Source organism: Gekko japonicus, unplaced genomic scaffold, assembly GCF_001447785.1.
Source record: "Gekko japonicus isolate JY-2015 unplaced genomic scaffold, Gekko_japonicus_V1.1 scaffold687, whole genome shotgun sequence".
Classification (NCBI taxonomy): Eukaryota; Metazoa; Chordata; class Lepidosauria; order Squamata; family Gekkonidae; genus Gekko; species Gekko japonicus.
In genome coordinates this window covers 294991-318096 of record NW_015161424.1, presented here as the reverse complement: position 1 = coordinate 318096, position 23106 = coordinate 294991, and the positions used below count along the sequence as shown (strand labels likewise).

At 40.4% G+C, this 23106-nt stretch overlaps 1 protein-coding gene across 4 annotated transcripts in view; it reads left to right on the top strand.

Annotated features, from left to right (window-relative positions):
• IMMP1L (inner mitochondrial membrane peptidase subunit 1) overlaps positions 1-23106 on the top strand; it is a 69751-nt gene that overhangs the window by 17669 nt on the left and 28976 nt on the right. For 2 of the 4 annotated variants that reach the window (XM_015428500.1, XM_015428505.1), the window contains exons 3-5: positions 17982-18113; positions 18624-18712; positions 20341-20467. In XM_015428500.1, coding sequence (XP_015283986.1) covers positions 18009-18113; positions 18624-18712; positions 20341-20467 — 321 coding nt within the window. In that variant the 5' untranslated portion in view covers positions 17982-18008. Of the gene's footprint in view, positions 1-16965; positions 17024-17082; positions 17103-17981; positions 18114-18623; positions 18713-20340; positions 20468-23106 lie in introns of those variants that run through there. The other 2 variants (XM_015428511.1, XM_015428516.1) reach the window with 2 other exon arrangements.

Sequence of the window (23106 nt, the reverse complement as noted above, 5' to 3'; positions counted from 1 at the left end):
CACAATAGATCATATCACTTTTATGCCGTCTTACAAGCTTAGCAGCACAAACAGAATAATCAACATATTATTTGGCTGTCATCTGCTGAACAGAAACCAGAGATCACAAGGTGGTTTTCCCTAGCTGCAATGATGGCCTTTTTTGTTCCAAGCCCCCATCTGGGAGGGCTGTGGTGTGTTATCATATGGAACGCGAGGTTTTCTGTAATCTGCTTAGCTGCGCTGCAGTTGGAATCTTCATTCCATGTTTGAGTAATTTATAATTTTAATGAGACCATGGCTCTTGTGGGCTTTGAAATATATTAAAAGCTCTTTTGTGCATATGCTTTTGTTCTTGCTTAATAGGCTCAGTGTATTTAAACCTGATGAATTTTTATTCATGGGTTTAGATGTCTGGGGATTAACTTAGACTGAGTATCATTGCATTCATCTATTCATGTTTGGAAAGTGTAGTTTTACTGCTTACTGGTTATAAAATATAGAGTTACATATTTAAGAATAACATAAATATAGCCATGTCATAAAACATTGATTTCACTTATTTATCTCCCAAATGGTGGAGTGTAGAGTTTGATTTTTGGCAGTTATTCTGAACATAATGCAATGAAATATTAGTTCTTGAATGATCATCCTTATACGGCCACTCCAATACAAAGCACTTCCATATTTACTTAACAAGTACATTCCACTGAAATCAAGACTCTCCTCCAAGCACCCACCCACCCACCTATAATACACACACAGAGAATAAAAGACTGAATGGAAAAAATAGATGTCAAGGGAAAAAGCAATAGGGTCACAAGTTCTAGTTGTAGAATGTAGTTGTTAGTAATAGCATAATTCACTGCCTATTATATACAATCTAGAATAATCTTCCTTTCAGGCTTTTGAAGTCGTATATTACTTAAGCAGAGGAAGAATTAGATATATCATTATGCCAATCCAGAGCTCTTTGTGCACTTCAGTATATTCATAGAACTCCCAAATGTGTGGGCTTCATCTTTGCTTATGACAGAAGCAACTCTGCACATCCAGTGGGCTAGCAAGTGTGGAAGTGATCCTGATATATGTAAGGGATTCCTCATTAAATGTAGGAACTTTATGTGTGCATTGAGTCTCAGTGGGAAATCGAGTAAATAAAATAAAGACTTTGGAATTGGATGAATATTTTCAACATGTTCACTTCTGCTTTTGTAGCAAGATAAAATTTGCACAACAGCCTTTTAATGGTTAGATCACAAATGTTTAAAAACTGTGCTACTTTAGAAATACTGTGCACTCAAATCAACATGCAAAGATACATGTTTATGCAAGGGAGCCTTACTAGATTACACCAGTGGTCCATCTAGTCCAGCATCCTGTGGCCACCCAGCTGCCCTGGAGTGTCAACAAACAGGGCTAAGGCCTCCTCCTGTTATTGTTTTCTAGCACTGGTATTCAGAGGTCTACTGCCTCAGCATGTGGAAGTTCGCTGTATCATAGCGAATAGCCACTAATGGACCTCTCTTCCATTAATCTGTTTAACCCCCTTTTAAAGCCATCACTACATCCACCAGCAATGAATTCTACAACTGAATTATAGTAATGCCTCCTTCAATGCTGTGGTTATGTTCCTGAAACCACAGTACTAAGTGAAATAACTCTACAATGCATTCATAACACTGTCATAAATGGCATGTGTTCCTCATGTTGCCATTTCTTTACATATGAGTGAAATATGAGATAGCAACTGGGAGAGATGGCAACTACCATTTGACTGGCTTTGTTAGGCACCTATGTCAGAACATCCTGGGAATCCTTTCAGGGTCACTTTCCATGCCAAAGCTTCCTCCCTGGAGAACTGCAGCTGCCTTCTTTATCAGTCCTGCATCCCATACCTGTTTTGGCACTTGAAAAGGTGCGGGGAGGGGGACAAGATCACCTGGTGCTGCTGCAGTGTGGTTGCAACCTCACAACGATTTTTAAATAGCTAAATTTTTTCTCTAAAATGACATTGGTGGCCACAAATTGGACCTGTGCCCTAGCATGTAGTTTGACCCTTCATACTAGTATTATGCGAGAAGAAAAGCTCATGCTATTCACTTTCTCCATGTCATGTGAAATTTTATAAACTTCTATCGTGTCCCCATAAATCACCTTTTTTCTAAACTGAAAAGCCTCAGATTCTTTAGTCTTTCTTCCTTTCGTTGATCATCCTCTATGTATGGTCATGTGTTATGAAAAAGGATGTCATATCTGTCATTAGTGCTCCATGTACCCAAATGACTTTATTTATATTTTGCCTCACTTTAAAACAAAAAAAGTTTTCCGAAGGAATTTATGACAATTAAAAACTCATACAGATATCAATTATAGTATAACTAGGAAAAAGGCCCGTTGTGGAAATAAATACAACGGCCTCTAGAAAGAGGCTCCAGGCGGGTGCCCCAGCCTTGGACACTCAGTGTCAATTTGCTGTGGCGACCTCAGCAGGGTATAATGACACTGAGTCCACCATTTTCTCCAGAGGAACTGAACTCTGCTACCTAAAGAACAGTTGTAATTTTGAGTGATCTCCAGCCCTCACCTGGAGATTGGCAACAATGGTTCCCCAGAAGGGAGTAGTTGGTTTGGAGGGAGGAGTCTATGGCTTTGTACCTGTCTGAGGTCCCACACCTCCAGGCTCCATCCCTCACATCTCCAGGAATTTCCCACCTGGAGTCGGCAACCCTATATCCTGCCCAGCCAATCATCAGCCTACCTTTATTTCCCCCTCACTCTTCAGCTTTCCACCCCCCACACACCTGCAGCCTCTCCTGTGCTCTGAAGCCCTGACTGCTACGTCACATTGGCTGTCATACGGGAGCCACCTCAGCAGCATATAAGGATACAGAGCCCACCATTTTCTCCAGGGGAACTGATCTCTGCCGTCTGGAAAGCAGTTGTAATTCTGAGGGATCTCCAGCCCTCACCTGAAGATTGGACACATTTTACCTCAGAACAGAAAACTGTTTAGAATGTTAGAGGCAAAAGCCAATCAAGTTGCATATGCAAACAACCTCTGTGTTCCAAGGCAAAGGCCAATGAGGCTGCATATGCAAATAACCTCTGTGTTCTGACTGGCTATGGGGTGGAGAGGAACAGCAAAATGTTTAGAATGTTGGAGGCAGGACTCAGGCAAAGCAGCCAGTGGTTAGGGAGACCCTCTGAATGACACACCAGGGCGCCAACCAATTCCGGAGCGTGTGGAATGTTCTAGAGAAGTGCCACCACCATTCGGCTTTTAATTATAAGGGAGATTTGGCAAGATTATGGTCAGGACCTGATGAAAGAATGCCTCGCTACTTTTGTTCTTCCTTAAGATTTTTAGTTTCTAGTTCAGTATTTTGTAAATGTACACATACTGATTCTTTGGCTGTGAGTTTAGGCATTGGGAAAAATTGTTGTAGTTGAAATATAATTAGTCTGTATATGTTAGTAGTTACATGAGCAATGAGATTAATCTCGTAAGGATTTAAAGGGCTGCATATGTCTGTTACACCAGTTGTGTGGAAACTGGGAACATTCCACAGGTGAAGAATCTGCTGTAATTCCTGGGGGGGGGGTTGTTGTTGTTTGTTTAAATAAAGTACCTGTTTTAGAGATGTAAAGACCCAGAAGAAAAATGGGAACATTCTGAAAATAGATTTGGGGTGGAAAGTTCTAAAAAAAACTCCTATCAAATAGTTTCTCTTTTGGAATTAGTGTTGTTTTTTATTAAGTCAAGGTGTTGCTCAAAATGTATAGGATGAAAATTTTATTCACAACTTCATTTTTTTTAATTATATTAGTTATATTTATATCCTCCCCTCCCCATGGATGGGCTTCAATGATAATTCCTGTTTATTCTGTAGATATATACAACATGATTTCAAAGATACACCCTTTGTTTAAACGTGACTAGTGGTCCATAATTGATTTCTGAGTACCAGGATGGTATAGTGGTTAGAGTGCTGGACTAGGAACGGGAAAATCCAGCATCAAATCCCCAGTCATCCATGGAAGCTTTCTGGATGACCATGAACCAGTCACATTCTCAGACTAACCTACCTAATAGGGTTGTTGCTGTGAGGATAAAATGGTGGATGCGATCAGTGTTTCCTCTAAGCTGAGTTAGTGTGAGCTAGCTCACAGTTTTTTAGCCTCCGGCTCACGCATTTTTGTCTTAGCTCAGGAAGGAGGGCTCCAGAGCCAACTAATTGACGCAGTAGCCAAATCACCTGCTCACAACTTTAATGCCAGTCGCTGAGGGTGTAGACTTTCCAATTTCCCGGGGGGGGGCTGGGGCTGGGCCAGAGGCATTGCTTTGCTAGGAGCAAGGGTGGCTCCCGGGGGAGGCTGAGCACCTTCCTGAAAATTTCGGCGGGGGCTGAAGCCCCGCCGCCCCCACGAAGATTACGCCTAGGCCTCCACAGCTTAGAGGGAACATTGCATGCGATGACATCGTTGTAAGCCACTTTAAGTCCCCATTAGGAGAAAAACAGCCTATAAATAAATGTTAATAATTGCTATAATGTATATAATTATAATATACTATTGAATAATGTTAGCTTGTCAGAAATCTCAGGAGCTGCTGGGCAGAGGAGGAGTTAGGAAATATTTGCAAAACCTTGGCTCTTGGGGTTTTTTGTAGTATCCAGACAAATGCATTTATGTATTTTTTGACTTTTGTGATTCATTCTGGATTACAACATAATTCTACCTGAGATAGGAATAAATCGTTTGACCTATTTTTTTCATGTACAGAGCATTTGCCTTTATATAAAAAAGTCCGAAAATAATGATTTTTTTTAAATCCCAGAAAGATTTGATTGATTATTTATGAATATTTATATGTAAATTCAGTCTATACAGTTGGAATTTATTCAGAAAATGTTGAGTTTAAATGGTACCTTATGTGTAGCTATTCAGAGAAGAACAGATAAAAATGCTCATAATTAGTAAGATTATTGATGCAGTTCTACATCCACAGCAAATGAGGTTAATTAACAAGAAAGCTTGGGAAAGGGGCACATGCTACATCTGAAAGTATTCCTTTGATTTTCCTCATGTTTCGTTAGAAAAAAAAATATACTTTTTTCATTCTGTTGAGTGGTATTTTCTGCATGAGTACCTGATATTTTAAAATTCTTCCATTGTACTATTTGTTGAATTTAACAGTAACAGTTTGGTTACAGGAAGAGGATAATTCTGTCAATTGATAAAATTTATTATGTGCACTGTCAATTGTAATCCAAGATTACAGAAAACAAGATGTTAATTTCTACACGCAATCTATGTACATTTCACCTCGTAAGTACTATTGTTTCAGAACCATGGAACAACAAAAAATAATGATTGTGCAATCCTCTCAGGAGCTGCCAATAAAAGATGTAATAGGGGATTTAGGAATCTGGAAACGGCCAACTAATTTATGTGAATCTGTTTTATTTCAACTAGAAAGGCAAGGCTCTGTTGTGTCTGCACTGCATATTGCAGAGCACAGGCTGTCTATAGAAAACCAGGCGGCTGCATATGGATAGTCCCTTGATATCATTCACTTGCTGTGTAATCTTATTATGCAAAGTTCTAATCTTCACCTAGAATGAATGCCTCTGGGTCAGAATATAGTCATATCGGGGTTTTCAAGGTCATGTTTTGTGATCCTTAGCTTATTTTTCTAAGTAGGGCTGGGATTTAAAGGGTATTCCCCAGACACTAGCAGAGATAGACAGCAGAACCTGCTGCCTTTTTGGAAGACAAGACCAACATGAGGTCCCTGGTAGGATTAAACTTGATTTGTAGCTGTAGGATTTTTTAACAGATGTATTATTGGACAGGGAATAGGGGCCACCAGCACAGTGAAATTGGATCACGATTGGCATTCTCGGGGAGTCTGCTGGCTGCTAAAATAGCAGCTGCATGTGGATTTGACTTCTTTCAGGTGAAGCGACTTCCAGTCATTTGGAAAGGATGGGATGAAAAGGAACCTTGGTGATAATTTTGATGTCTGCAAGATTTAGTACCAGTGTAATGGGATTATCGCTAACACCTTCACTGCAGAAAAAGCCACCTGGCGCTATAACTGGCAACAACTGTGAACTAATCCTTTCCCATCTCTTGGATGTCATTCAGGAAGCTCCCAGCAATTTCTACCCTGCTAGCTGTGATTAATTTTATTTCAAAATAGCACTAATGAAAAAACTGAAGATAGTTCTATTTATGTTTTATATTTTCTTCTTATTGAATATACTTTGTCATGTAAAACATTGTGGAATACATTGTACTCCAGAAATCTAACCATGTAATATTTCTTCATTAATTCTTATAGTGGCATGAAGACTAAACAAGTTATGAAATAGCACATATTAGCTGCAATTCAGAAAAAATCCACAGGCAAAAAAAAAGAAATCTTTGCACAGAGCAGTTGCTGTACTATACAGACTTGATTCAGGGAACCACAAAACTACTTCTGGGAGGACAGAACTCATGTGTCATCCATACTGTTATACAACTTAGCACAATGTTGTGTACCTCCATGAATGCATAGGCAATGCTACATCTTTGCCTAATATTATATGCTCATGGTTCTGTGTGAAAGTTATTCAATAAATGCAGAAAGCTACCTATACTGACTTGTAACTAAAGTAGTAATTTTTAAACATATGCAGTAACATTTATGTCTGCTGAAATTATTGCAGACAAGTATACTGTGTGACTAATCTGATTCTGCAGTTCTCTTTATAATTAGTTATAAATGTTGTATAAGTAGTATATGAGGAATATGTCTTTTCAGGAAAATGTTGTTACTATCTATATATCTAATTTTCAACAATCCCCTCTGCGTGCGGATACTTATTTCCCCAGTGGGGGGGGCTTACTCTCCCCCAACAGGTTTTTCTACAGACTTAGGGGACTACGTGGTTTTGCAGAAAAATCCAAAAAGTTTTTTTAAAACTTGGGGAAGGTTGAATCCCCCCCCCCAATACCTTTTGAAATGGCCACCACAGGGATCTACTCCAGGCCCCACTGCATGATTTTGATAGGCAGGCAAGGTGGGATATAAATTGAAACTAATAAATAAATAAATAGATTGGCTGATAGCCAGAGGTGGGGGTGGAGCGAGGGGGGAAGCAGAAAGCAGGATTGGATCTCAGATTGGGGAGGCTAAATAATGGGGGGGTTGGAGCCAGGCCTGGGACTAGGATTGCCCATTCCAGGTTGGGAAATTCTTGGAGATTCTGTGGTGAAGTCTGAGGAGTGCAGAGTTTAGGGAGGGGAGAGGCCTCAGCTGGATATAAGGCCACAGAGTCCACCCATTTTGTCCAGGGGGACAGATCTCTGTTGTCGTCTGGAGTTCAGTAGTAATTCTGGGGGATCGCCAGGTCCCACCTAGAGGCTGGCAAACCTAGCCCTAGCAGCACCCTCTGCGTAACTTGATACCACCTGATTTGCATGATTCAACTAGGTCTGGCTGCTTGGTACTGTTCAACAGCAGCCACCCTATGAAAATTAGTGTAGTATAATGGTCAGAGCTCCAGTGCAGGGTTTGCGAGACCCAGGTTTAGATAACGGTCTTGCTGTGGAAGCTGACTGGGTGCTTTTGGACCAGTCATATACTTTCAGCCTAACCGTTCTGATAGGCTTGTTGTGTGGATAAAAAGGAGATAATAATGTAAACTGCTTTAGTTTCCACTGTGGAGAAAGACCATCATTTTCCTCAGTAGAAGCTGCATGGAGAAAGGAGAGGGAAAGCTGAAGACAGGGGAAGATAAAGGTAGGTTGGCTGTTGTGTGGGAAGGATATAGGAATGCCAACTCCAGGGTGGGAAATTCATGGATATTTGAGGGGTGGAGCCTAAGGATGGTGGGGAGGAACTTCAGACAGATATAATGCCATTGACACCACCCTCCAAAGCAGTTGTTTCCTCCAGAGGAACCAATGTTGCCAACCTCCAGGTGAGATCAAAAAATGCAAGAACCGTGAAATTATAACTATGGAAAGTTCGGTACTTCAATATTTTCTTATTATAGTGCATATGTCTCTACAACAGTACATATCTTAATCACAATAAACAATTCATTAGCACTATGAACAGTCCATTCTAATTATTTTTTTTCTAAAACACTACAAGAAAAATAGGGACGGGGAACTATAAACTACAGGAGAAAGTAAAGAAAAACCACTAAAACCCCAAGAGGTGGTGGTCATACAATGGTTACAATACAAAGCTTATAATAAAAATAAAAATATTGGTTACATGAAATGTGATCATTAAATTCGCATAAATGTTTCAAATCCAGAACTTCTAACTTCTTTAAAAAACAATATAAAAGAACTCATATATTATCAACAAAGAACAAAAACAGACTTCAGACAAAATTAGCATCGCATTTTTAATCTTTTCTTTCCCTCAATGTCCTTGCTTTGGGGCTGCCGCCCTGAGTTCCGAGTCTGAGCCCTCTCCAGTAGGTGATTCTTCATCACTTCCCTTGTGACTATCCTCATCTTCTTCCTATGATGGTCCAAGTTGCTGCTGCAAGAACGCACTCGCTTTCATAACAGAGTCAGTTTTTCCCTTTTGTCTTTAAATTTAAACAGCATGCCGTCAGGTATGATCCATTTGTAGGGGATGTTATTCTTTTGTAAAAACAAAGCCAAGTCTGTATTTTTTCCTCTTCTTTCTTATTTCAAAGGGAATGTCTTCCAAACTTATCTCCTTGCCATCAATTTTAAGGGTAGTTCCATTTGTTGCCTTTAAGATCTGGTCTCTCACTTGTCTTCTGGAGAATCTAACCACCACCTCGACGGGCAGATTATTTTTCTTTATAAAGTCTGAATATGATCTATAGATCACATCCATTTCACTTTGAAGAACATTCCCCTTTAAATCTGCAACCGGACCCAGGGTATCAATCATGATCTGCCTTAGATTCTCCTCTTTGGTCTCAGGAACTCCTTGAAATCTCAGACTAAAGCTTGCTTTTTCCATTTGCAGCTGTAGAAGCTGAGCCTCGTCTGAGTTTCTCTTCTTTTCCATCTCCTGCATTTGTTTTTTTAAGCTTTTTAGTGTTGGCATCCATTTCTTTAAGGTTCTCAGCTGTTTGCTCTTTTTTTAATGTTCTCAGTTGCTGTTGCTGTGCAGCAAAGTTATCGTTGAGCGTCTTCATTTGCCCCAGCAGAGGTCACAAGGAATCTGTTAGCATCTTAGATGGTTACATCTGGTCGCGTGACCGCTCTCGTTGGGCTGGCACTTCCTGAAGAAGGCTTACATCTGTGGTTACATCTGGTCGCGTGACCGCACTCGCTGGGCTGGCACTTCCTGAAGAAGGCTTAAGTTTTTGATGCTTATCTTTCTCCGTCTTTTTCAGCGACATCTTTGAGGATGTTTACATTCAAAGTAAAGTTGTCAAAAGTCTCTCAAGTCTGCAAAACGCCTAAAAGTCTCTTGTAAGTTCTTTAATACCATCTCTTTCGCTTTTAGTTCTGTCCCCCTTCTATTTTAAGACCATTTTTATTTCATTGGGGGGATTCCTCCCCTCGCTTGCTTTAAGGGGAACTTTCTACCGGCTCTCTGGTAATTGTGTCAACCAAACTCACTTTTATTGTAGATCAAATAGATCACGCCATTTGTCATTTAAAACGCTCGACCTCCACATGCTTGTCCCAGTGTGAGTCTCTGAGTCCAGTACTGGAACACAGCAGCCAGACTGTCAGGACATCAGAACGCCTCAATCCACTAGCAGCGTGCCGGGGGGGAGGCGATCTTTGGCACCCCATGGCTAGGAACCCTTCGCAAGGGTTCCAGGGGAGTGCGTACAATCGCACCCCCTCTCCATCTGCCGGTTTACAGATCGCGCCCTCAGGAGATCCCGAGCGGCGTGTCTGCCATTAGAGCACCAAAACCAGAAGCTCCCAGTCCATTCTAATGATGAATGAAAGTGCCTGTAAGTGTTCTTTCCAAGATTAAAGTGCTTGTGCTGTAGTGCTATGTCCTTTGTTCTTTCAGATGATTTATGGGAGTTCTAATGGAGCCTCTTGACAGACTTGTCGACCTTTAATTCTGTTTTTTTCTCAGCTTTTTCAGAGGCAACAGAACAAATCCATATATCCCAATATCTATAACAAATAACATAACTTATAACAACAATTGCATTTAGCACAACAATGATATATAAATCATATTTATGCACTTACCATTCAAAGACAGACAAATATTTAACAAGCACTGTTTTCACAGAAGGAAAGATTTAAAATGCCTTCATGGCAACATACCTTAGAATAATTTATAGCAGCGTAAATTAACAACACCTGTGAAGTTCCTTAAAGCAATGCTTCCTTAAAGCAACAATCCCTACAAGGAAATTAACAGAACATAAACCTTCCAATATACAATTATACTCATAATAAAAAACAGAAATAATCCATATGAGGATTAAGACCAGAAGTGGCCAGTGCATTTAATTTATGTATCCAGAAAGTTTCTTCTTGTAACAGTGCCTTATGTATATTTATGTTCACATCAGGATCACCCTTATATTTATATATGACACAAAATTTCATGTCATTCATTGTATGAATGAATTCTACAAAATGTTCAGTGAGAGGCGCTTCCATAATTACATTCTTTATGTGGGAACAATGTTCCAAAATTCGAACCTTAACAGAATGGGTGGTACTTCTAACATAGATTTTTGACATGATCACCACATAGATCACATTTTAGGAGTTACAATGACTAAAGAATTTCAGTGGTATTGAAAACCGCATGCCAGGGTGAGGTAAACTCCCGTATTTCTAATACCAGAGAATATACCGAACACCCACCGCATCAATTATGTCCAACAGTCTGAGCTGTTTCCATTGGTTTCTTATGCATGCCAGAATGTACTATGAGGTCTTTAATATTTCTTGTTCGTCTGAAGCCTATAAAAGTTAAAGAATCACACCCTGAGATCTCACTAAATTAGTGCCACTGTTTTAGCACTATTTTTCTAATGGAATGTGAAGAGGGCGTAAAATCAAAGGCACATGTAATTCTGTTATCTTTTGATTTTTCTGGTGTTGTAAATAAGGCTGAACTTACCACCTTATCTGCCCGATCTCTAGCTTGTTGTGTGACTGCGTCAGGGTATCTGTGTGATCTAAACTCATCTGTCATAATTCTGCAATCACATAATTCCCCCTTACAGTTCAATTCCTCTTAATTCTTAGAAATTGGCTATTTGGAAGATTTCTCCTAAGATGTACTGGATGAAATGATCTAAAATTTAAATAGGAACTCCTGTCAGTAGGTTTTTTAACACTCACATAGCCAACGTACCGTCAGGTTAGGTATACTACTGTATCAAGAAATGGAATAGAATACTTGTTGGCAGTTAAAGGAGTCTGGGAGCCACACTGGGTCCAGCAGTGGCAGCAGCTCAGCCTGGGTGCCCCACTGGGCCCAGTTGTGGTGCAGCCCAGGAGCCACATGGGGAGTTGGGCTGCGTGGTTGCTGCCGGGCCCAGTGGGGCTCCTGGGCTGCACCAATGTTGTGGGGCCCGACAGTGGCAGTAGCTGTGCCAGGGAGCCGTGCTGGGGAAAGTGGCGGCAGTGCACTCAGGAGTTCAGTGGAGGTATAGCACCGGGAGCAGTGAAGCCCCTGGGTTGCATTGGGCCTGAGTTGAAACTGACCGGGGGGGAGGAGTCTCTGCTGACTTGCTCAGAGCAGCTTTGGGCAAGCCAGCAGAGACTGCCCTCCTGCCACTCTGCAGCTTGCCAGAGGAGCTCTGGGTGACCCAGCACAGTCTTTCCTCCCCAGCTGCCCAGCAAGTCACAGAGAACTGGGGGAGGAGACTGTGCTGGCTCGCCCAGAGCTGCTCTGAGCGAGCTGCAGAAAGCTGCCAGGCGGCCCAGGGCTCCATGCTGGGCTTGGTGAGAGAGTGAAGGGGGATGGGATTTCCCCCCACACGTCTTGCAGTGTAGAATGACAATGTAGAAGTTGTCAAGGGCTGTTGCTGAATTCCAGTACTTGCTTAATCCATATAACCTTCGTCCAAAACTCAGGAACTATTTGCAGCTTCAGTAGGTTGCATTAAAAGAATTGATGAAATACAGAATAAATAAATGTGTGCTTGTCTGCCCTTTTTTTGCACTTCTGTACATGTTTGCTGGTGCAGTATAGGGGTTAGAGCATGGGACTAGGATATGGGAGACCCAGATTTGAATCCCTAATCTGCCATGAAAGGTTGCTGGCTGACCCTGGGCCAGTCACACACTCTCAGCCTAATCTACCTCAAAGGGTTGTTATGAGGATAAAATGGAGAGGAGAATGAAGTAAGCTGCTTATGGTCCCCATTAGGGAGAAAGGCAGGGTATAAATGAAGTAAATTAAAATAAATTATAAAATCAATTACTGTGCACCGTCCCTTCTTACTGAAAGGAATTGGATTCTGATGGCCAGGAAGTTACGTTGTTAATTCAATCAGTACTCTTTGGAGCTATTATTACATTGTATACTAGCAATGAATGTCTTTTAGGGGACATCATAAGGGAGGAACAACAAACCCTGCATAGCTTTTGAGCTCTGATGAGATTAGGGCTGCCAAATCCCCCCGGGGGGGCAGATTTCCCCCCGCTTTGGAGGGCAGATTTCCGCCCCCGCGTGCACAGGGAAGTGATGTCATGACGCCGGGCATGGCAGGTAAGTCCGGACTTGGCAACCCTAGATGAGATTGGGATATACCGTATTGTTCCAGATTTCAGGCTTTTAGATACCAACTTTTAAGTAACATATTTAGATTAAATGATTTGATGTTTTTATGAAGTACTATTTATTATTCCTATCATACATTGTGAGCCACCCTGAGCCCGCTTGTGGCGTAGGGCAGGATATCAACTGAATAAAATAAATAACTGTAAAATCAGATTTTTCATATCCATTGCCTCCTCTGTTTCAATGGTTCAATCAGTGCTTGCCACCCACCGCTTCCCTAATTTCTTTTCCACATTGCTCCCAGGAATATCATTTTCTATTTCTCCCCATTTTTTAGGACAGTTGACAGTAAACTAGTCTCCTCTTTAATTTTCCTGTATAAAGGCTTGTGGATAATCTATTAGAAACTCTGTCTTCTGTTTCTAATAGAAAATCTCAAGGACCATGATTCTGCGGGGAAGGACTTAGTTGACATCAAAAGAAAGGAATAAAAGTTTTGTGACTATAGCAGTAGGTGGTATTTATTAATTAAAGTATATGTGTACTAGTTTTAGTCACTCAAAGGACTAATGAATAGGTTAAAAATACACACAATAAAACCATAAAACAGTAATACATCAATCCATGATAAAGTATCAAACAATCCTTGAAATGGATTTTATGATTTAAAATAAGTTGATTTCTGTAATATGACTGAATGTATACAATCAAACTCAAATGAGGCTGATTTAAGATTAAATAAAACGATGTTACGGATAACTAATTCTCCACCATTGCCTACCCCCCGCTTCTGATTTTGCTGTATGGGAAATATATAAATCTGTGCTTGGGAATTTCAACCCTGATTTCTAATATTAACCCTAGTTTTTCCAGTTAGTGATTAAAAAGTCATATGATGGGACATCTACAAAGATTGATCCACTCATCATCCAGAATAGTGAAAGCTGAACTATGTGTCAGATGCAGCTGTGTGTCTGTTCTGTCTGATGTTTTTGGCCTTTTTAATGGAAAACAATCTTCAGTTCTGCAAGTTTCAGCAAAAGAATGGCAGGGAAGAGCTTCTTAATCTTTCCCTTTCTGATCATTTTTCTGCTCAAAATAGGGGCCTCTCTTAGCTTCTTTTTACTCCAGGAAGGACAAGATATTTTTTCACCCAGATGTAAAAAGCAGCTAGGGGAAAGTCAGTTTTTTAAGTTTAAAAAGGCCAGAAGGGAACAGAGCTAAACCACTGTCTTCCTGCCCAGCCCAAAAATTATTTAGCTGAAACTTCAAACTGACGCTGCTTTTGATTTTATAAAAGAGAATGTACGGTTCTCACTATGAAGGGCAGTAAGAATTGGGGTCCCACAAGCATCAGTATTGGGACTAGTGCTGTTTAATTTGTTTATAAATTATTTGGAATTAGGGATGAGCAGTACAATGGCCAGGTTTGCGGATACCAAACTATTTAGAATGGTGAAAACAAACGCAGATTGTAAAGAGCTCCAGAAGGATCTCTCTAAATTGGACGAGCAACCACATGGTAAATAGTGTAGGTAAGTGTATGCATATTGGAACAAAATATCCAAGCATTAAATATACATTGGTGAAGTCTGAACTGGTGGAGCCAGAAGGAGATCTTGGAGCTGTAGTTCAAACTCGATGAAAATTTCACCTTGTGTGGTAATGGTGAACATGGCAATCTCTTTGCTAAGAATTATTAGGAACTGAACATTAAACAGCCAATATTGTACTGTTCTGTATAGATCTATGGTGTGACATCATCTTGGAATTCTGCATATTGTTCTGGTTTCCAGTCTTCAAAAACTGTGTTATTTATTTACTTCACATACCCTGCTTTTCTCCCCAATGGTTACCCAAAGTGGCTTGCATTGTAATTCTCCCATGTTGTCCACACAACAACCCTGTAAAGTAGGTTAAGGTGTGATTGGTCTAAGGTCAGCCATCAAGCTTCCATGGCAGAGGAGGGATTTGAATCTTGGTCTCTCAAATCCTAGCTCTATACATTAATCACTACACAACACTGGATAACATACAAAGACATGCAGAGCTAGAAACAAGTACAGAAGAGGCAATCAAGGTGAAGAAAGAATAAATAATCTAGAACTTTTCAGTTTATAAGAAAGATGACTTGATAAGAGTTTTCTAAATTAGTTTGGGCCTGAACAATATCTGAAACAGTGACAGCATTTTTATTTGTCTTCTCTTGGAAATCTTTAGTGTATCCTTTGTACTGTTCAATTGAAATACTTAGATAATCTTGTATATAGCACCTAACATTCTTATTTCCCCATACAATTCCTACCTGATTTAGGCCTCTTTAATTGTATTAATCTTGTGTTTGAATAACATCTAATATGAGTAAGTAATTTCTTTTGGGCTCAAATTGCTTTCTAGCTGAGGAGGCCTTTCTGGCAATTACTTTAGGAGAGACACTAACTGTGCTTCCCGCTAGATTTTTTTGTGGTCATTAATTCACACCTGTCACATGACACTGATCTAGAGACACTCAATCTTGCTTGTATCACCTGCAGAAAGTGTTTTAAATTCACAGCATTCTGCCCTCTGACACCAAGGGTTTAGCCCATACTCTTATAATTTCCTGGGTTGATTAAAGGACTACACTTTTTCTTAGGCTCCTGAATAAACTGTGGTTGAAAGTGCAATTAGCTCAAAATACATCTGTTCCAGTTTCAGATTACATGTGCTCCTTAGCCCATTCCTGACCTGCATGCATCAAGTAGAAAAATAATTGACTAAAGTTTACTGATTATATATGTCATTTTTAGCAACTGCATCTTCTTACAGAAATAGTTTTACTAGCATTACTTGTTGATCACAAATAGATAAATCCTTCATTGGTTCATGCATATGGCTGGATCCAATGAACCACAAGTGATATTTTGCTTGTAGAGTGGTGCTTTCCTGCCTCACCTTTACTGTTGCTGCCCCTTGTGCCTCTCAACAAACCTTCTCCTATGTCTTTGTGGGCCCTGCGGTAATCTGTGGCGCCGGTGTGAGAGGCTTCGAAGGAGAAGTGCCTTTTGCTCACATAAGTGGACCTTTTGGACTAAACTCATATCCTGAAGACTTGGGGGACATGTGAAAACTGAATAGGAAGAAAATTGTTGGGTTTTTTTAGAAACAAGAACAACTTTAACAAAAAAGTTTATTCCAGCCTCATAAATTGTCTCGTCTTTTTCCTTCAGCTTGTCAGAAGTGACAACAAGTAGAGATGAGAATATTAGATGGCTGGGCAGGACTGTAGAAAACTAATGAATATTTTCTCTTGGCAACCTGGCCAGTGTGTTTTGCTTCTGTTGTCATCTAAAGGCTTTTCTGCATGGGTTTTTTTGGGCAGGGTTGGTTCTGGCCCCATGCTGCTTCAGTTTATCCTCTGATTTCTGCATGCATTTTTATACCTTTAGGGTTTTTTTGGGTTTTCCCGTGGGTTTTTTTTCTCTCCTCCTTTCTGGTTCTTTTGAGACCACTTTTACCCTAGTGTTCATCTGGAAAGCGATTTTGAATTGGCTTTTTCCTCATACATAACATTTCTGTTGGTTTTCTTTATCCCGCTCACTCCCAACCACATCCAGCCTACTGTTCAACCACTCCCTCTCCTCTCCCTCCCTGAAGATGAATTATGGCACTAAAATATAGGTATATCACTGGAACATTGTAACAATAGGCTTAGGCGGTTTTCTGAATCCCCAGCTTTCAAAAAAAGCAAGTCTCTAGTGCCTTCCTTCATGAAAATATAAGGAAAAATGCATATCTGTATGAGAGAATGGACTAGAGACTTAAAAAAAAAATAACTGGAAACTGAGAGAACCTTCTAAGCCTATTGTTACAATGCTCCAGCGATATACCAATATTTTAGTGTTGTTTTTAAAGAAAGAGGTGTGACACCACTGATGACAACAGTACCTTCCCTTGAAAATCCTCATTCTTGAAGGCACATAAAGAAGAACATAGATTGATTCTACGGCTGTGATAATGTACAGGGAGGGCAGACGTGTGAAACAGTCATGTCCACACTGATTCCAGTGCTTGTAGATTGATCCCCAAGATAATCAGGAGTAAGTGGAGCATGTGGGAAGTGTCTAATATTCATATTTAAGATAGATTTAGGTGGGTAGCCGTGTTGCTCTGAAGCAGTGTGCATCCGCATGAAAGCTAATACCCAGAATAAAACTTTGTTGGTCTTAAAAGTGCCACTAGACCGGTTGATGCATTTAACATTTTAAAATAAACATTTCCTTCTCTCCTAGGGGTTTTAGCATGAAAGGACAGAAGAGAAAAAGATACAAATCTTTTATCAGTCATAAGGTGACTTCGACCTACCAACATGATGAGCCCACAAAGAAAGCAAATGCTATTTTTAGTGTGTTAGATATGGCAACATCCGGTAGGGTTATAGAAGTATATTCTTATAAATGGAAATGCTAATGTGCATTTCTTCTTATGCTCTTGGTAATGTATCTTTCAAAAGATGGTATCTAAATTTATGTAGCCTCTAGCCAGCAATATAGAATGTCATACCTTAATTTGAACAGCTAAGTGTAGGTGGGTCTGATAGCCATGTTTAGTTTATTATTTGTTTACAAAATGTGTTGATTGCTTCTCAAGACCACATCAGGTGATTTACAAAGAAAAAAACAAACCTTGAACAAAGAATCCCAATAAAAACAGAAGAGAAAATTAAAACCATTTAGAAGCCAAAATAGATTTAGCTGAGACCCCTCACCGCCCCCAAAAACCTTTATTTATTTATTTATTTTTATTTAAAATGGGCTTTGATTCACTCCATATCTCTAGGGACATATTACCAAGAAGAGCTGTATTCCAAGCTAGCCTTCTTTTCTTTTTTTGTTTTTTTACATAAGGATTGGTGGTGGCTCTGCCAAAGGTTTTTCTAAAACTTTAGAAAAAAGTATGCAAAAATAATAAATGAAGCAATGTATTAGGTGGAAGCCATAGGCACCTTTGCCAATTCAGTGTCTACTGTATACCTGGAGGGTCTTGGTGCAAGTGAAGTAATGATTCTAAAGAAAGGAGACAAGTTGCTTCCTACCATTGTTTGAAGTTCCCCACAACTGGAAGGATCAGTTAAATTAGAGTGCAGGTTGTTGTTTTTGTGTGTGTTTAAATCTTTGAATTTTCTTCCTAAAAAGTAATTTGAATCTTGATTGACTTTTGACATTTTTCTAATGTTTTAAATTGGTGTATTGTAAAAAGCATTATGATCTGAAGTAATATCAAGGGAATTTCTCTTCCCTTAAACCAGGACAAGCTACATAACTAAGGAACAGCTATGTTGCGAGATGCCATTGGAAAGACTTTTCGTCTTCTTGGATACACCATTCAGTATGGGTGCATAGCTCATTGTGCCTTTGAATATCTTGGTGGAGTTGTTGTGGTGAGTTAACAAAAGTTGGCAATGGCTTTATAATAATGAAAGCAGCTATATTAGCAAGTCAGTTTTCAGCCTGTTATTCTCCAGTGTACTGAAAATTAAAACTTCTTATATAACGAAGGGACTTGGGGGGGGGGCAGTGTTCTAGGTTGTACGGTTCGAACTTCCTTTAAACTTTGTTTAAGGCAGCAAACAGCTTATCAGCTAAATTTCAGCCAACATCTTCTGCAAAACACTGGTAGCTTCACAAATACAGCACAAAATTTTGGAATCCCCAGACTTAGATTCTTCATCTCTTCTACTCTGCCCATTGCCAAGAATCCTGTGCACAAATGATTGAGGTTGGATTAGAAACTGCAGAAGGAAGATATGGTGGCAAGTGTCATACATCTTGTCAGCCATGTCACCATATCACATGTGAAAGTGCTGTAAAGATTATAATCTTATCTAAATATTCTATCTGGCAAGCTATTTTGCAAATACTAATTGTCCTCTTTGTTTTTGTTTTTTTAGTGTTCCGGACCTTCGATGGAGCCTACAATTCAAAATTCAGATATTGTCATTTCAGAGAATCTCAGCTGCCATTTTTATTCCATTCAGAAGTATGTTACTATTTTGCACAGCTCCAATTTTCCAGTAGCTTACTGACTGTCTTTTCTTTAAAATTATATTCTTGCCATTGTTCACTGTGTTAGCATTATTGTGTTAACATTATTCATAAATTCCCTTTTTGCTTTTAGATAAGGAAGATGACTACTAGTGTTTTATGCATGTCAGAAATTGTTCTTGTCTTGATGCATTTGTAGCATTAATGCAAAGACTGAGCACCCATTGTGTATTTATTTCTATATAGCTACCATACTGTATGACTTCTGATTTTAAAATTTTAGATTATCTTGCCATATATTATAATGGACAACTGGAGTTTATCTCCAGGAAGCAAGTCCAGATAGCAATTCTTTCCAGCAATGCTGTAAATCCCATTTATTATATTATCCAAATGCCACTTTATTGGCACTTTGTAGAGCAGTGAATATTTACACTGTGCTCAACCATCATGAAAATCAGACTTTATGTTTTATGGCATGTATTTACAATCATAATGCTTCTGGATAACAGTGTAAACACAAGTTACGGTGGGCAATGGCAGTGGACAGGAAAAGCTGCTTTAGTAGACAGGTGCAAGCCTGTGACCTAAAATTCTTGGCTCTCTTTCTGTTTTAGTAGAAAACAGAATACCTGCCATTTAAATCTCCATTCAGATATCAGGCTGCTATTTATTGCCTACTACATAGGGAGCTGCCAGTGTTCCCTCTAAGCTGAGTTAGTGTGAGCTAGCTCACAGTTTTTTAGCCTCCGGCTCACACATTTTTGTCTTAGCTCAGGAAGGATGGCTCCGGAGCAAACTAATTTGTGCAGTAGCCAAATAGCTCGCTCACAACTTAAATGCCAGTAGCTCACAAAGTCTGTTTTTTGTTCACAAGACCCCATAGCTTAGAGGGAGCTTTGGCGGTGGCTCAAGTGTTTAAGACGCTGAACAGCAGGCTGTGGAAGGTCGGTAGTTCAGCAGTTCGAGACCCGAGTGTGCTGCATGACGGAGTGAGCTCCTGTCTCTAGTTCCAGCTCCTGCCAACCTAGCAGTTCGAAAGCAAGAAATTGCAAGTAGATAAATAGGTACCACTTCAGTGGGAAGGTAACAGCATTCTGTGCGCCTTGGTGTTTAGTCATGCCGGCCACATGACCACGGAAATGTCTTCGGACAGCGCTGGCTCTTTGGCTTTGAAACGGAGATGAGCACCGCAACCCTAGAGTCGGATTCGACTGGCTTTTGAGCAAGGGAACCTTTACCTTTACATGAAAAAAAATCTTGAACAGGACTTCTTCCTATCTAACTTCTCTGGATTATAACCCTGTGTTTCAATTCCATATTATCAGGAAAAGAGGGAGTATCTTGTTGGATTTTAAAATATATATGGCAGATCTGTGTGGGGGAAGTAAAGCCTTCAAGTCTGGTTACAGCATAGAAGGCAGAGCTACATTATTGACTCTTTCTTAAGCACTGTGTGGTTCCATGGCTTAACAGGCTAAAGACAAAACCATTATGCCTATGAAGGGCTATGCTAGAGTGCCTTTTGGGATGCTTTCCATAAAGTTTGGTCACCAGTGCTTTGAAGGAGGTTATCCTGTAAATAATGGTGACACTGACATTTCCTTACAAATGTTTCTTCAGAGGTGATATTGTCATTGCAAAAAACCCAAGTGATCCAAAATCAAATATCTGTAAAAGGGTAATTGGCTTGGAAGGAGATAAAGTCTGTACAAGCAGTCCTTCAGATTTTATTAAGATTCACAGTTATGTAAGTATTATTGTTTTTTATTCTTTACTGTATTAAAATGTGCACATCTTTATATTAAACAACATATTTAAATTATTTTTTCTCATGAGCCATCGGATAATTGTCTGTGTAGAAGATGTATTGGACTTGCTCGATGACTAGATTTCCCTGCTTGTGAACTCATTCTACCATAATTTGGAAGGACATCTGTGCAGTTAGATGAAAGGGATCTTAGAGTTCCATCATTCGGACCAAACTAGAAAAAAAATAGACATGCCGTTTTTTGGAGTGCTGTGTGTGCTGCCCTGTAAGCCCAAATCCAGGTCAGCCATGTTGCTCTTGAAATCCAGCATGAGCAGACTTTGGTTTAGTTATTCTGGGTATTTATGTACCAAGCCCTTCTGCTCTGGGTTACAAGTGAGCTCCTCTTAAGGCCAGGGCTTTTTTTGTAGAAAAAGTCCAGCAGGAACTCATTAGAATAATAGGCCACACCCAACAGTAGAAACTCATTAGCATATTAGGCCACACCTCCTGACTGCACCGCTCATTAGCAGGTCATCCAGCCACACCCACCTTTTGCTTCTTATTCTGTTTACCTTGTTTGTTGTCAAAACCCAGGGCTTTTTTTGTTGCAGGAACTCCTTTGCATGTTAGGCCACACACCCCTAATGTAGCCAATTCTAATGAGTTCCTGCTGTTGGGTGTGGCCTATTATGCTAATGAGTTCCTGCTGGGTGTGGCCAACTTGGGAGCCAGCCCCAAAATAGCCCTGCTTAAGGCTTGTTACTAGCACAGCCTGGTAGCAGGATATCTATTCATATCTTTCGAGGTAGTCCAGAAAACAAAAGATTCTGGCCAAATAAACCCAAAACTTGTGTAATGGGGATGCTAGAATTTTTTTAGAGGCAATGAGAGTGGCCTATGATACTATGTAGGTCTTTTGTGGGAGGGGGATGGTGGTGGAGATCTCTTGTAGAGGGTGGAGACCTCAGGAGTAGGTGAGGCCTAGAGAATGAAAGGGAGAAGGATAAACATGAACCAGTCCTCAAACCTTTGAGCATTCTACCAACTTCTTTACCATCATGATAAGTCTTGGACAGAGGGAGAGTGGATATCATTTACTGCCTATTTTATTTTCCTTTCCTCAGATATTGTTAATAAATTGTTGCTGAACTATATGCTTTCTTTTTTTGTAAGCAATGACTGCTTATACAACTTTTTTTTTCTTTTTCTGAAATTGTTCTTTGCACCTACATATGAAAGCCTAATTTGATCATGCTTACCAAGTTACATAGAAAAAGTAGGGAGATACCTACTTGGGTTTGTCTAGCACTACCAAGTGAGATCTCCAGTGTTTTCCCCTATTTTAATTGTGTTTGGAGTAGGAAAGTAGGAAAGTCTCTTAAAGGACACAGCCCAGGGCACTTACCCCTGGGGGAGAACTGGTGGAGCAGGGAGGAGCAGGGAGGAGGAAGGCCAACTAGTACCACCTTCCTCTCCTAGACTTCTCTGTGGTAAAGGCCTCCTTGAGAGGAAAGACTTAGTTGAGAGTGGGAGCAGGGAAGCAGAAACTAAGAGTGGCTGGGGGAGAGGAATAAAAGGCCCCAGCTGAAGGAGGGAAGGGGGCACCTGACTGGACGAAGGTCGGGGAGGAGGCCCATGCCTTGCGGGTCTCACAGATAGAAATAGAGGGTCTGGTCAGGTGTCCAGGTTAACAAACAAATGCCTCTGTTAATTTATGACCTGATGGTGGCAGAGAGGAATTCTAGATGTGCAGGGGGTGGTATAAAATAAAGCTGAAATGGTGAGCTCATTGAGGTCTGGTAGCTTGTGACCTGAGACAGCTGAGTAAATTCCATACTCCACCCCCATGGTAGAAACAAGTGCCCACAGGACTCATAATACCACCGTCTTTGTCAGTTTTGACTTTAGATATGCAGGTTCTCATTGGTCAGTATCTCTCCTTATATATAATTGAATAGTGGGTGCCAAAGTTCTAATTCTAAAATGCACTCCCTTAGTGTATGGCTGATGGCACTGCTCCTCAGCATATATCGCCACCAATCAGAAGGCAAAGCCCGGGTCCCGCCCACACCACAACTGCTGCGACAACCTGGTCTTTTGCATATGGAAGCTGATTGGACTTCAGTCCATTCCACACCTCAAACTCCCCCCCCCCCGCAAGGCAGTTGGAATTTTCAGTTGCATAACATACCTCATAGGGGAGAGGAGAATGGATAACAATGGTTACCACTCTCCAGGTGAGGGCTACAGATAACTCAAACATACAAATGCACTTCAGGTAGCAGAGATCAGTCCCTCTGGAGAAAACAGTGGACTCTGTCATTAAACCCTGCTGAGGTCGCCACAGGAAACTGTCACTGTTTGCCCAAAGCCAGAGCACTCTCCCAGAGCCTCTTTCTAGATCCCGTTGTATTTCCGCAACGGGCATTATTTCTAGTAGAGGAATAAAGCACACTCATCCAGCCACTGGAAGCTAGGAGGATTTCCTTTGTAACTGGCATTTTGTTATTGAATTCTGTAGCCTGATGTGCAATAAATGGTGTTGCTAGGGTTGTTCGGCAACCATTGAACATGGTTATTATTACATTTAAGACTTAAACTGACTGAATCCACCTATCAGTCAGAAACGTTTTCCT